This window comes from Mastigoproctus giganteus, chromosome 11 (genome assembly GCF_048544385.1).
Source record: "Mastigoproctus giganteus isolate SK-2022 chromosome 11, ASM4854438v1, whole genome shotgun sequence".
NCBI lineage: Eukaryota > Metazoa > Arthropoda > Arachnida > Uropygi > Thelyphonidae > Mastigoproctus > Mastigoproctus giganteus.
The window spans coordinates 125,358,882-125,372,763 of NC_143585.1; the positions used below are offsets into that span (position 1 = coordinate 125,358,882).

At 36.6% G+C, this 13,882-nt stretch overlaps 1 protein-coding gene across 1 annotated transcript in view; it reads right to left on the reverse strand.

Annotated features, from left to right (window-relative positions):
• Positions 1 to 13,882, reverse strand: part of Rrp5 (Ribosomal RNA Processing 5) — a 615,569-nt gene that overhangs the window by 536,308 nt on the left and 65,379 nt on the right. Inside the window, exons 5-6 of the mRNA XM_090384558.1 lie at positions 8,686 to 8,850; positions 4,102 to 4,344 (exon numbers count right to left, since the gene is read on the reverse strand). Of these exons, the coding sequence (XP_090240684.1) occupies positions 4,102 to 4,344; positions 8,686 to 8,850 (408 nt within the window). The remainder of the gene's footprint in view (positions 1 to 4,101; positions 4,345 to 8,685; positions 8,851 to 13,882) is intronic.

A 13,882-nucleotide genomic window follows, 5' to 3' on the forward strand; every position in this document is an offset into this window, starting at 1 on the left:
CCGTTTCTACTGCTTCGTGTGAGAGAGGTTTTAGAAAGTCAAAATTAATTTAAAATTATTTAAGATTGACTATTGGACAAGAATGATTATCCAATCTTTCCATAATTTTCATTGAATATAACATTGTTAAAGATATTAATTATGATGATATAATCAATGAATTTGCTGAAATGAAAGCAAGAAAAGTTGGTGGGACTGTTAGTAACTATGGGTATAATCTCCATGAAGATGCACACTGTGGGTGACCACCCAGGTGTGACCCAACGTAAGCAGTGGGTCAAGGTGTGGCACCCACACCACATGGAGGAATGCCACCCCTCTGTGTTACCAGGCAATACTAGGTGGTAGATGACTCTCATCAACCATTGAAATACCACCGCTTTGCTTATTGGAGACTTGAAGTGGGAACCCATGTTTAGTCTACAGAGCTAAGTTTCGGTCAATCCTTCCCCATCTCTTCCATCATGCAGTATGACTGATGACTTTTGAGGTTATGATGAACATCATGGTGAGATTCAATCTTCCTTACATTTCAAGGATACAGCTCTAAAACGGTATTTGCAGACTGGTCGCTAGTCAGTACACCGGACCAAACCTATTGGTAACTCTTTACGAGGCTTCCGGATCAGCTAGTGTATAATCTTGCTACCGCTACTCTGCCAGATAGTGACAGGAGGGAGTCTGAGTAGTATGTATGCAGGGGGAATGGTTGAGGCCATGTTATGTCAAGGATCTGGGTATATTCTTACCATGTGTACGCCATATCCAAAAATTTCATTACTTCATACAGCATGTCTACCCCCCATCTTTTCATACTATTGAATACACCATGAACTGCCAAACTAATAGAGCAAGCTTATCTGCGAAAAGATCTAAACCTCCCAAACACTTCCTAGTTCATTTCACAAATATACTTGGTCTCAATTCTAATCTCAACGATGTCCATTTCCATTTGCAGTCTGCCAAGCCCCATGTACTTTTTCTGACAGAATCTCAGTTATCGGTTGATTCAACCACTGCTCATCTCAGTTGCCCAAATTATTCGCTGTATGATTCCTTTCGCCTCAAAGGTGGTAATTGTGCATATGTCCATTCTGATATTCTCTGTCAGCGACTTGGTAATTTGAAATCTCCTCATTTCGATCTTCTCTGGTTTAAAATCTCCCTACCTCATTGTGTCAAATTCATCTGTTGTCTCTACCGTTCTCCCAACTCCACTAATCACTTGGAGCTCTTTGACCTCCTCACTTTGCAACTTGACTTTCTCCAGTCCAACTTTCCTAACAGTGAGGTAATTTTCCTTGGTGATTTTAATGTTCACAACTCCAGCTGGCTTCCATTTCTAGTCACACTGACCCAGGTGGTCGAGATGCTGAGGCTTTTGCAATTACTAATGACCTTGCACAGATTGTCATTTACCTACAAGAATACTCGACAATCCTAACCATACAGCCAACATGCTTGATCTTTTTTCTCACAAACAACCCTTCTAAGTACACGGTCGAAGTGAGTGGTCCTTTAGGCACCTCAGATCACAACTTAGTGATTGTCTCTTCTAAAATGGAACCTTTATCTCATGGCTATTCCCAACCTCGTATTGTTTGGCATTACAAGAATGCAAAATGGGATGACATGCGAGATTTCTTTTCTTCTTTTCCTTGGTCGGATTACTGTTTCCAAACTTCTGATGTCAACATTTGCTCAGATCATGCCAGTGAAATTATTCTTGTAGGAATGGAATCCTTTATTCCACACTCCACTCTAAAATCTCGTCCTTTATCTAAACCTTGGTTTTCCAATAAATATGCTAAGGCTGTTAAAGAGAAGAATGTTGCATATCGTCATTGGCTTGTTTCCAAATCTTCAGATTCATTTTCTGCCTACACCAAAGCTTGCAACAATTGTAAAGTGGTTATTAATCAGTCCAAACTAGATTTTGAACAGGCTAAGAGTAGAAAACTTGCTTCTTGCCCTAATGGTAGCCGAGCATTCTGTTCTCTTGTCAAAGCCATTGGCCGCAACTTTAGCCCATCTCTGCTCCCACCTCTGTCAAAACCAGATGGTTCTGTTGTCTCGTCGGCCAAGGATAAAGTTGACGTGCTAGCATTCCATTTTTCTTCCAACTCCTGTATCAATGATCTTGGTAAAATACCTCCCACCATTCCCAGCACACTCCAGTCAATGCCTCCTGTGGTCTTCCATCAAAAGGATGTCAGAAGGATTTTGACAAATCTTGATGCTAAGAAAGCTCCAGGTTCTAATGGTATTTCTCCACTTGTTCTCAAAACCTGTGCTCCTGAACTTACTCCTGTTCTTTGCCACCCTTTTCCACTCTCTTATTCCAAAAGTGTTTTTCCTTCTGCTTGGAAATTTGCTCATATCCAGCCGGTTACTAAAAAAGGGTGACAAGTTCCTCCCATCCAATTATTGTCCGATTGCAATTACTTCTACTCTTTCTAAAGTAATGGAGAAATCAATTAACCGCCAACTCTTAAATTACCTAGAAACCTTCCATCTGATCAACAATCGCCAGTATGGATTCCGTCAGTGTCGATCCACTGGTGATATTCTGGCTTACGTTACCCATTTATATGGAAAAGTTTGGTCTACTGCTGGAGTGGCCAACGAGTCGATCACGACGAATTTTAAATATATATAAAAAATAGATTGGTCAAAATCTAAATATTATTATTATGCGCTCCACTGCATAAGCTAATTAAAAATCCGTTTAACTACGTAACTATTCTTTTCGTGGCGCAGTCGCTAGGTGAATTTCTAATGAAAATTCACGCAGTTACTTATGGAGAGCATGTGTACGTGTCGAATTCTTATTTAGCTTACTTAATATTGATAACTGAACAGTACTTATACATTAATTTAATAACTTTAATTTAAAATGAGTACTACGAAAAAGAGCAAAACATATCATTTTCATCAAGAGTGGGAACTAGAATGCTTTTTTGTAATGATAAAATAAAAATGTTGTTTGAATTGCAATGCTTCCGTGGCTATACCCAAAAAAAAGAAATTTAGAAAGGCACTTTCAATGCACTGATTAGTAGCATTTGTTTTTGCATATAAATATCAATTTTGGCAATGGATAAGGATCTCAAAGGGGAAAAAATCCGATCATTTTGCAAATATGCAAGATCATTCGCAAAAATATCCTGTTTTTGAATTTAATAGTGGGAAATATATTTCCGAAATTGAGAAAGTTGTGGATGATTTTGAAACCAGATTCAGTGATTTTAAAACAATTAAAGACATTGCTCAATATATTTCTTATCCATTTAATGTCGACTTAGATACGAAACAAATTGCAAAAAAGTCGCTGAGAATTTTCAAATGGAGAAAATATTATTTGAAAATTATATTACATTACAAAACCAGATCATCAGAAGAAGACTTTTGAAAATATGTTTGCTGAGAAAAGTAACCAAATGTAAAAAAAATGCAGCGAACTTTTAAATTCCTGTTTTGGTTTCACATATCTATGTGAATCGGCCTTTTCGTATTTGAAACAAACAAAGACTCGCTCTACTCTTAACGACTTGCATACAGAAGATTTTTACAGTTGACCTTATCACAGTATATCCCCGATTTTGAAAGCTTGGCAGATGACATGAAGACGGAAACTTGGCATAAATTAAAATTTTAAATACGTGTGAATTTAAAATAAGAATTCTGAATTGTATTTAATTTTAAAATTTATAAACAACATTTTTCAATATGTGTTGATTAACCTTTTTAACCATGTGCAATGAAATTCTTGAGATGGTAGATCGTGACACATTTTGAAGGAAAAAAGTAGTTCGCATCACAAATTAAGTTGGCCACCCCTGGTCTACTCCATCCACTATCAATGTGAAATGGAAGCATAGTGTTAATGATCAGGAACAAATTATGCCTTCTGGTTGTTGTGACTTGGGGTAATTCATAAGTAGACTGTCATCCTAAAAGTTTAACTTCCCTATTTTTGATTTTTCTGCTTCATTAAGATCCCAATAATGTAACCATTAAGATGTCAAAAGTTAGTGATATTTTCAGCAGCAGAATAAATGCAAATAAAATTATAATAAATATCCATTAAGAACATATTACCTTCATGAAACTGGCAGTGGACTTTGTTGATAAAATAACTGATCTGCCCTCAAATGATGCGTTCTCTTTTAAATTTGGCATATTGACTGTACAAGGAACTAATTGCCCACATGCAAGTCTTCCATTATTTTTATTCTGCATTCCTGTTATTGCAGATTTACTTAAGAATGCCTGAAGCCCCTTTATTCCAATATCCATAACATAGCCATGGTCTTCAACACTTGACACAGCAGCATTAAGAAACTACATAAAAAAAAAAAAAACAAAAAATAAATCAAATGACAATAACTATCAGAATACAGGATGATACAAAAATATGAAAATAAAGATCTTGACAATGATTAAAACAACGGAAATGCAACTTTCAGTAAGATAACATAAACATAAATAATCACAAGAGGTATATATATATGCATCACATTATATTTTAGGTACATTTGATTACCACATAATGCACCTCGGGGATTAAAAATTTCTGAACTGTACTCAAGAAATGTTCACCAAAATTTCACCACCTGATATTCACAAGATGAGTAACTTTAAGCAGGATTTTTGTAGTAGGGTTTTGTTTTTTTTTTTTGGAGGGGGGGTGGGGACATGGTTTTACCTATCAACATTAAATTTGGTAGAGTTTCAAAAGAATATTCTCAATCTTAAAATTCTGAAAGCAATTGAAGCTGATGTTGCAAACATATTACAACTAGACCCAAACCTCCAGAGGGAACAACAAAATGTGTCAAAAATTTGTTGTTGGCGCCTCCGTAGCCAGGTGGGAAGGAGCAGCAGTGCGTAGCACACGCTTCTTGATTAGACCGGGGTTCGAGCCCGTCACCACCAAATACGGAGGATGCGGAGAGGTCAGGGAATGACCACCGCATATCCCGGAGCAATATGGCCTTAGTTGCTAATGCTCCTAAAAAAAACCAAATAACAAATAATAAATATAACAAAAATTTGTTACCAATCGGACTTCCTTCTTGAGCATTACTTGAAACAATAGACATAGGCTGTTCAAGAGAAGAATGTTGCATATCGTATTTGACTTCTTTCCAATTCTTCAGTTTCATTTTCTGCCTACACCAAAGCTCGTAAAAATTGTAAAGCAGTCATTAATCAGTCCAAACTAGATTTTAAACAGGCTAATAGTAGAAAACTTGCTTCTTGCCGTAATGGTAGCCGAGCATTCTGGTCTCTTGCCAAAGCTATTGGCCACAACTTTTGCCCATCTCTGCTCCCACCGTTGTCAAAACCAGATGGTTGTGTTGTCTCTCCAGTCAAGGATAAAGCTGAAATACTAGCATCCCATTTCTCTTCCAACTCATGTATTAATGATCTTTGTAAAACACCTCCCGCCATTCCCAACCTGCTCCATTCAATGTCTCCTGTGGTCTTCCGTCAAAAGGATGTCAGAAGGATTTTGACGAATCTTGATGCTAAGAAAGCTCCAGGTCCTGATGGTATTTCTCCACTTGTTCTCAAAATCTGTACTCCTGAACTTACTCCTGTTCTTTGCCACCTTTTTTCACTTTCTTATTCCCAAGGTGGCAAAGAACAGGAGTAAGCTTATTAGTTATAAGCTTACTCCTTGTCGATCCACTGGTGATATTGTGGCTTATGTTACCCATTTATGGACAAATTCAATGGAAAGGTTTGGTGAAACACAAGCAGTTGCTCTTGACATCTCTCAAGGCTTTTGATCGTGTTTGGCATAAAGGTCTTCTAAACAAGCTTCCATCTTATGGTTTCCCAATTGTTTTTTGTAATTGGTTATCCAGTTTTCTCTCTGATCGGTCACTGAGAGTGATGGTAGATGGCTCTCTGTCTTCTAACTTCTTCACTAATGCTGGTGTCCACCAAGGTTCTTTCCCCCACTCTTTTCCTCTTGTATACTAATGACCTTCTTCCACTGACTGGAAATCCTATCCATAGTTTTGCCGATGACAGCACATTGCATTCCACTTTCTATTTTGAAAAACCTTGCCCTGTTCAATCAGCTTCAACTTCTCAAATATCCGCTACCAATTCTTTAAATGCCGATCTCCAGGTAATTCTCCAGTGGGGCAAAGACAACTTTGTTGATTTCAATCATTCTAAAACTCAGTCTTGTCTTATATCTCGCAAAAAGGATTCTTCTACTCCTATGGTTATCTTTGGTGACACTCCGATTTCTAGGCAAAATGATATATCTCTTTTGGGAATTACCCTGAATTCTTATGTCTCTTGGCACAAGCACATTATAAATATTGCTTCCTCTGCATCTAAAAAACTTTGTTTTCTCTTTCGCTCTCGGCGTTACTTTTCTTCCAAACAGCTGTTCACTCTGCAGAAATCACAAATCTGCCCTACCATGGAATATTGTTCCCACATCTGGGGGTGGTGTCCCCAAAACCTCACTCAGGCTTCTAGATTCCATTCAGAAGAGGGCAGTTAGGTTAATTAATGACTCCTCTCTAACAGAGTCTCTCCACTCTGTCTCATAGATGTACTGTTTCTGCTGCATGCCTATTCTACAGATACTTCCATGGGTACTGTTCTTCTGAATTGGCTTCTATAATTCCTGCTCTTTCTTTCAAAACATGTTGATGATTAAGCTTCACACCAGCCAGAAGATAAATAAATTCAATACTCTAACTAAAAACACTTTATTTACAATAAAATAAGTATAAAATATATATTTACAATAAAATAAGTATAAAATAAATAAATAACACTGATAAAATTTACTAAAAACCTAGAAATTAAAAGCGATAAAAAAGACCCCATATCCAAAGAAGCCAACAGTGGGGTGGTGTATGAAATTAAATGCCCGGATTGTGGGGTGTATTATGTGGGTGAGACAGGGCAGCGATTGAAAGACCGGCTGGGTGAGCATGCAAACGCAATAAAGTCCGCAAATTATGGGAAGTCTGCTGTGGCTGAACATTTTTGGGAGAAACAATATCAAATTTCCCCGGAGGATGCTGTCATCACAGATCATGCACAGGGGTTCTGGGACCGTAAATGGCTTGAGAGTTTACATATTGGGGCAGCTAGCAATACTATTAATAGGGATAGGGGTGTACGTCTACACCCCCTCCTGGAAATCGTCGTTCTTGGACGTGATGAACGGTTTCAGCTAGTGCGCTCCCTAGCCATTTCCGGTCCCAGTGCGCAAATGGAAAATTCCAACCGTGGATCTGCTATTTAAGGATGTGCCGCACAGTAGACATATGCTGCTGAGGAAGGAGACTGCTGCCTCCGAAAGCTACAGCAAATTTTATCGCTTTTAATTTCTAGGTTTTTAGTAAATTTTATCAGTGTTATTTATATATTTTTATTTTTATTGTAAATATATATTTTATACTTATTTTATTGTAAATAAAGTGTTTTTAGTTACAGTATTGAATTTATTTATCTTCTGGCTGGTATGAAGCTTAATCATCAACATGGTTTGTCCCAGCCTTGTAGGCCTATTTAGAGATATCTTTCAAAACAATCCGAACAAGGGCCACCACCAGCCAACATCTATTTACTGTCCAACTTCAAACTCACAGAACCAACTTTTCACCTTCCTCATTTATTCATTCAACTGCCATTTTCTGGAACAACCTTCCTTCATACGTATTTCCTGAAAATTACAGCCTACAGAAGTTCAAGTCTAACGTCAACAAATATCTTCTTTCGTCTTCTCAACCTCCAACCCAAGCTCAGTACTAAGTACTATAGGTTCTAATACCTCTCGTGTTTGGGGTTTCATTAAAAAAAAAAAAAAAAAAAAAAAAATAGTATACACCTAAGTGATGTTCTTAGAGAAAGTATGTGATGTATGCCCCATTATACCTTAGATAAAATGAAAAGATGAATTTTAGGCAAGAAAAAAGCAAGTCTTATAGTCTCAAATATTCTATAAGCCACCATTCCAAAATTGTGATGGAATTTTAAAAACTTTTTTTGCAACTGTTAAATAGATAATAAATAATTAATAATAATGAATAAAAATATTACTTTTAGAATTTAAATGAAAAAAATTTTAAAATGATTTATCACATTTCATTTGTTTGTTTGTTATTTGGTTTTTAGGAGCATTAGCAAGTAAGGCCATATTGCTTTGGGGATATGCGGTGGTCATTCCCTGACCTTTCCGCATCCTCTGTATTTGGTGGTCACGGGCTCGAACCCCGGTCTAATCAAGAAGCGTGTGCTACGCACTGCTGCTCCTGCCAACCTGGCTAGGGAGGTGCCATGTCATTTGTAATGAAATCACATTTCATTACATTACAGTTTGTTACACAACATTTAATTTTTTAATGAGTACTTGATGCATTATAATAAATGCATCAATTACTCATTATTACTTTTTAACAAGTTTATAAGCATTTTATACAATTATATTTCCAAAGAATATCAACAGGCAGACTTCTGATTTCTTTAGACACTAATGCTAGGAATTCAAATTACAACTAAAATTGCCATTTGAAACATCAACTAGAACATTTCTTAAATAACAATGCAAAATAATAAAATAAAATGTGCCTATTCATAATTTTATTATTATTACAGAAAACTACATAGTAAATTGTTTTTAATTTAAAAAGAAATGCATACCATTCCATGAAATATACTTGAAGGCCGGAGTTGTTCATTTACATCATGTGGATTCAAAGATAGTGTTACTTTTGTCTTTAATGTTTCAGGATCTTGATAGGCAGCAATTACTCTGCAAGGTAGCATCTGTCCAACAGTAAACATAGCTTGAAGGGATGTTACCAACTTGGATAAAAAAGGGACAAGAATGTTATTAAAATAAAATGAGAAACACATTTTATAAATATATACTTTCTTACTTATGTAAGTAATGTGTTCCTAGAAAGGCATGCTTTAGTCAAATTCACACTAATCAAATAGTATTCCCACATAAGCATGTTATAATAGTAGGTTGCATTCCTAAATAGAGTGCAAAAAATATTAAATAAAAACACTTTTAAGCATAATCTAAACAGTGAATTAATGGGGATATGATATAAATTCAAGTCAAAATAAGAAGCTAACAATACTGAAATATATCTTGTAACCATCAATTAAATGTAAAAAAATAAAACTTAAAAAAATTTACTGGGAAATAAAATGCAGTATAATGAAAAATTTCGTAGAAACAAAGCTAAAATGTGATGATGGTTCCTTTTTTCTGTAGCAAAAGCAATTGAGGTTATAGTGCACAATATGTTTGTCATAAAATAGTTAAAGGATTGTTGGTAACCTTTCAGAAATGTTATAATGTCAAAATATATATACAAATGTAAAATAGAATAAATGGTAGTATACTCAGGCTAAAAATATATGCACTAAATTATATATATTTGTAAAAATTAATAATTTGTAAAAATTTAAAAACATCTGACACGTGGTCATTGTGTCATAAAATAAGACTGAGCATACAAGGCCAGATCAGATCAGATCAGATCAGATCAGATCAGGTCAGGCAGGTAAAAGCAGTAAAATATATATTCCGAGCTTAGGTAAAATTTATGAAATTAGATAAAATATGTTTTACAGTTAAAATGGTGTCATAAGACACACACATAGGTGAATCATCAGCCTTCAAAATGAATGAGTGTGTAAGATGACTGTATCTTATGTGGAGTCAAGCAAAAACAACTTCCTCACTATGATTTCTATGCAAACTAGCCTGCCACGTTTCAATTACAGGCTTTATCTGATACAATTTTTTTGGTGTCTATCTATGCCACTGAGAGTGAATCTTGTGTATAATTTTCCTGTAGTCTGTATAGGGGACTGACAGGTTATGATTATTAATGGGAATTGATGATTTGGGTGTGGTGTCAGCCAAATCATTTCCACTAATCCCAATGTGGCTAGGAATTAAGCAAAAGCAGATATAGAATTTATGTTGAGAGAGAATCTTGTGCTGAACCAGAAATAGGACAGGTCGAGAATTGTATTTCAAAGTTCATAAAGCCTGTAATCAGAATCAGAAAATATCATAAACCACTGGTATCAGCATATACACTGTATTACATACAGCTTTGCAGTGTATATGCTAGATTCAAGGAAAATCTGCTCTGACGTATTGGTGCCTGGAAAGACAGCAGCAGATCCAATATATAATACCAACTTCAAGCTGTCAGCGTAAACTGGCAAGAAGTTGGAATGATCAGCTCAGTGCACTGAGTGGAGCTGCAGGTACATAAATGGTTAGAGACATTATCCAGTTCTTAAGGGAAAAAGTTACATGCTGGAACGTGAGCATGCCAGGTTGGTGACTGGACAGCCTTCTCTACTGTGATGTTAAGCTCTCTGGGTAGCTCTTGGACATGAATACCAAAAGGACAATTAGCAGTCTGACAGGCATTGTACAAATTTTCCCAATGCCACTCAAAAACAGATGTCCATGTAGGATGGTCTGGCAGTGATTTTAGCTTTAAGCATATTTTAGAGACAACTATTTACATCAAAGCAATAATAGTGGTTCATTTGCTCCACAGAGAGGCTTTTGGAAAGGAGATGTTCAAAATGCTCCAACAGCAATACAGATAGCCTGATAATGGACAGGATCCAGCCATTAAAATACAGTGTTTTTGGTTGATTGCATATCTGGGATTTGTAATCTAGTTTAGATTGTACAAGTGCACAATAGATGCATATTAGGGTATATCAGTTCACTGTACTAAGTATCGGAGAAGACACGGAGAATATTCAGGCCTCTTGTGCACTTTGTAGAGTTCAGGGATGTCTTTGAGAAAGGTCAACTTTTTACCAAATACGAGTCCCAAGAATTTTTTTGTCTAGCACTAGTGGAAGAACACTTTGTCAGAGCTTCTATTCAGGTTCAGGAAGAAGATTATGCTTACGGCAAAAATGCACAATGACTTCCAGAGCATGCATTATGGCCACAGAGGCTGATGCACCAACAACCAATAAATAACAATAATTTATTGTATGGCAACAGTTAATACTTTCTTTCACTTCTCTCCCTCTCTCAATATAGCCGAGTGGACAAGCATGAGTTTACAGTAGTACACACTCTTTGAGTAGATCATAGTTCAAGCCCACACGATTGATAAATACAATTACAATTGTATCCACTGTAAACTCCTCTAATCTGGTGGTTGTGCCACCAGGGTATAAACAAGAACATTTTTCCTTCTTCCACAGCCAACACTGCTCTTCTGATAGTCACCATTCATAATCTGCATTACTTTTCTTTAAACTTGATGAAGGAATAAGTAAGCACATCGCTACTAAAATTTCTTTATGTATATTTGTTTTATTGTTTTTATTCTTTATCACTTATTTCTATCCATATTTTAGCTTTAATTCTACAAAACCTTTTGCTAAACTGCATTTTATTTTTTCAAATAACTTTTCATAAGTTTTATTTCTTACATTTTGTTTGTGGTTGCAAGATTTATTTTAGTATGCTTATTCCCAATGCACAAGCCCTTTTGCTAAGAATTAACAATATATTAAATTCTCAAGCAATCTAATAAGCACAATTAAAGCTGCTGTTCTGAACTAATCCCCAGAATAATTTGTTAAAGTATGGTTTTATTTTAGTGTGGTGTTATTTGTTCAGTTTATAAAAGTGAAATTTTATACTATGACAGAACCCCCCCCCCCATGATGGACAGGAATTATAACTTGATTTTAACTGTTTCAAGGCAGCCAATATTTATTTATTTATTTATTTACTCTATTTGAGTTATACAACTTCACCCCAGTATACAGCAGTACATGCTAGTTTGGATAAAATAAGCGCAAATCTAAATAATAAGACATAGCCAAGTGAAATGTATACAATAAATTAAGTACAATACAATATACATTGTCAGACAAAAAAACTGCATCACCTTAAAAAAAAGTAACATTAGTAGTGAAACGTATAAGATATTGTTTGATTACAGTTATTTTGTTCGTCACAAAGCAAAGGTATTGTGTCAGATTAGCATTAGCATTAGTAGAGGCATATGATGCAAGAAAGCAAGCTTATGCAGCATTAGCCAAAAAAAAAAAAAAAAAAACCTTCCACTTTACTCCTCCATTCGTTCGAAATACCTGTCCAGCTGAGCCTTAAATTTATTTAGGCTATCAACCTCTACAACAAGGGATGGAAGTCTGTTCCACCAACCAACTACCCGCTGGCTAAAGGTAAATTTCCGCACATCTATCCTACATCTGTCTTTCCTCAATTTGAATTTATGCCCTATCAGGTGATTATTCTCAGCAAGAGGCAGTATCCCATCAGCATTGCGCATGCTCAAACCATTCAAGGCTTTGTACACGTCTATCAGATCACCTTGCCGGTGCCTAGTCTCCAGACACTGTAATTTGCAAAACTTAAGCCTTTCTTTGTAAGAGCGACCCTTCGTTCCGTTCACTAACCTTGTTGCCCTTCTCTACATCCTTCTTGAAATGAGGCCTCCAGACTTGTATACAGTACTCAAGGTGCGGCCTGACCATTACCTTTGACAAGGGAATAATCACCTCCCTATCCCTGCTAGAAATATTCCTGTATATCATTGATAAGACACCATGAGCTACTCTTGCAGCCCATCTGCACTGCCCAGAGAACTTCATATCTGCCTGCACAATTACCCCAGGTCCTTTTCATTTCTCTACCACTGTCAGTGTAGTACCACAGAGTTGATACGTTGCTCTGGGGTTGCTGTTTCCCATATGTAGTACTTTACATTTGTCAATGTTAAACTTCATTTGCCACCTCTCAGCCCACCTGCTCAACCTTTTCAGATCCTGTTGCAGCAGCGTAGCGTCCTTAACAACCCTGCCAACCTTTGTATCGTCTGCAAACTTGGACATTAAGCTTGAAATACCATCATCAATATTATTTATAAATACAGAAAACAACAATGGACCCAACACTGAACCCTGAGGGACTCCACTAATAACATTAGTCCACGATGAGCAGTGTCCATTAATTACCACTCTCTGCCTTCTGCCACTCAACCATCCATTTATCCATAGCAACAATTTGCCACCAATGCCACACTGCTCCAATTTGTGCAGCAGTCTTCCATGTGCAACAGTATCAAAAGCCTTTCTAAGATCCAAATATATAATATCAAAGTTATTCCCTGCATCCAATTCTTTTGTAACTACATCATAGTATCCAATCAAATTGGTCAGGCAAGACCTTCCCTTAACAAAACCATGCTGTGTCTGAGCTATAACTGAATTCTTGTCAAGATGATCCTGCAGTGCTTCCTTAACCCGTGCTTCCATTAATTTTCCTGGAACAGAAGTTAAACTCACAGGTCTATAATTACTTGTGTCAGCCTTTGATCCTCCTTTGTGAATTGGGGTTACATTTGCACATCTCCAGTCTGTGGGTACCTCCCCTGAGTCCAAGGAAGCTCTCATAATTATGGCTAAGGGTTTGCTTACTTCCTTTGCTGCCTCCTTTATTATAACTGGATAGATCATGTGTGAATGTAGATGCAAAATATTGATTTAGTTTGTTAGCTACCTGAGCAGGATCATGAACAGTTGAACCATCGATATCAAGTGGACCAATCTGATTCATCCCCTTCCTTCTAGAGTTTACATAAGTAAAGAACTCCTTGCTGTTTTTCTTTGCATCCCTTGCCAAAGATTTCTCGTAATCTGCATTCGCCTGCCTAACCCCCTTTGTAACTTAGTTACAGATCAACTTATATCTATCATAGGCTTCTGTGTCACATGTTAATTTATATGTATCCCATGCATTTTTCTTCTCTGCCATATGTCTCATTAGTTCATCTGACATCCATTTAGGCTTAAACCTTGA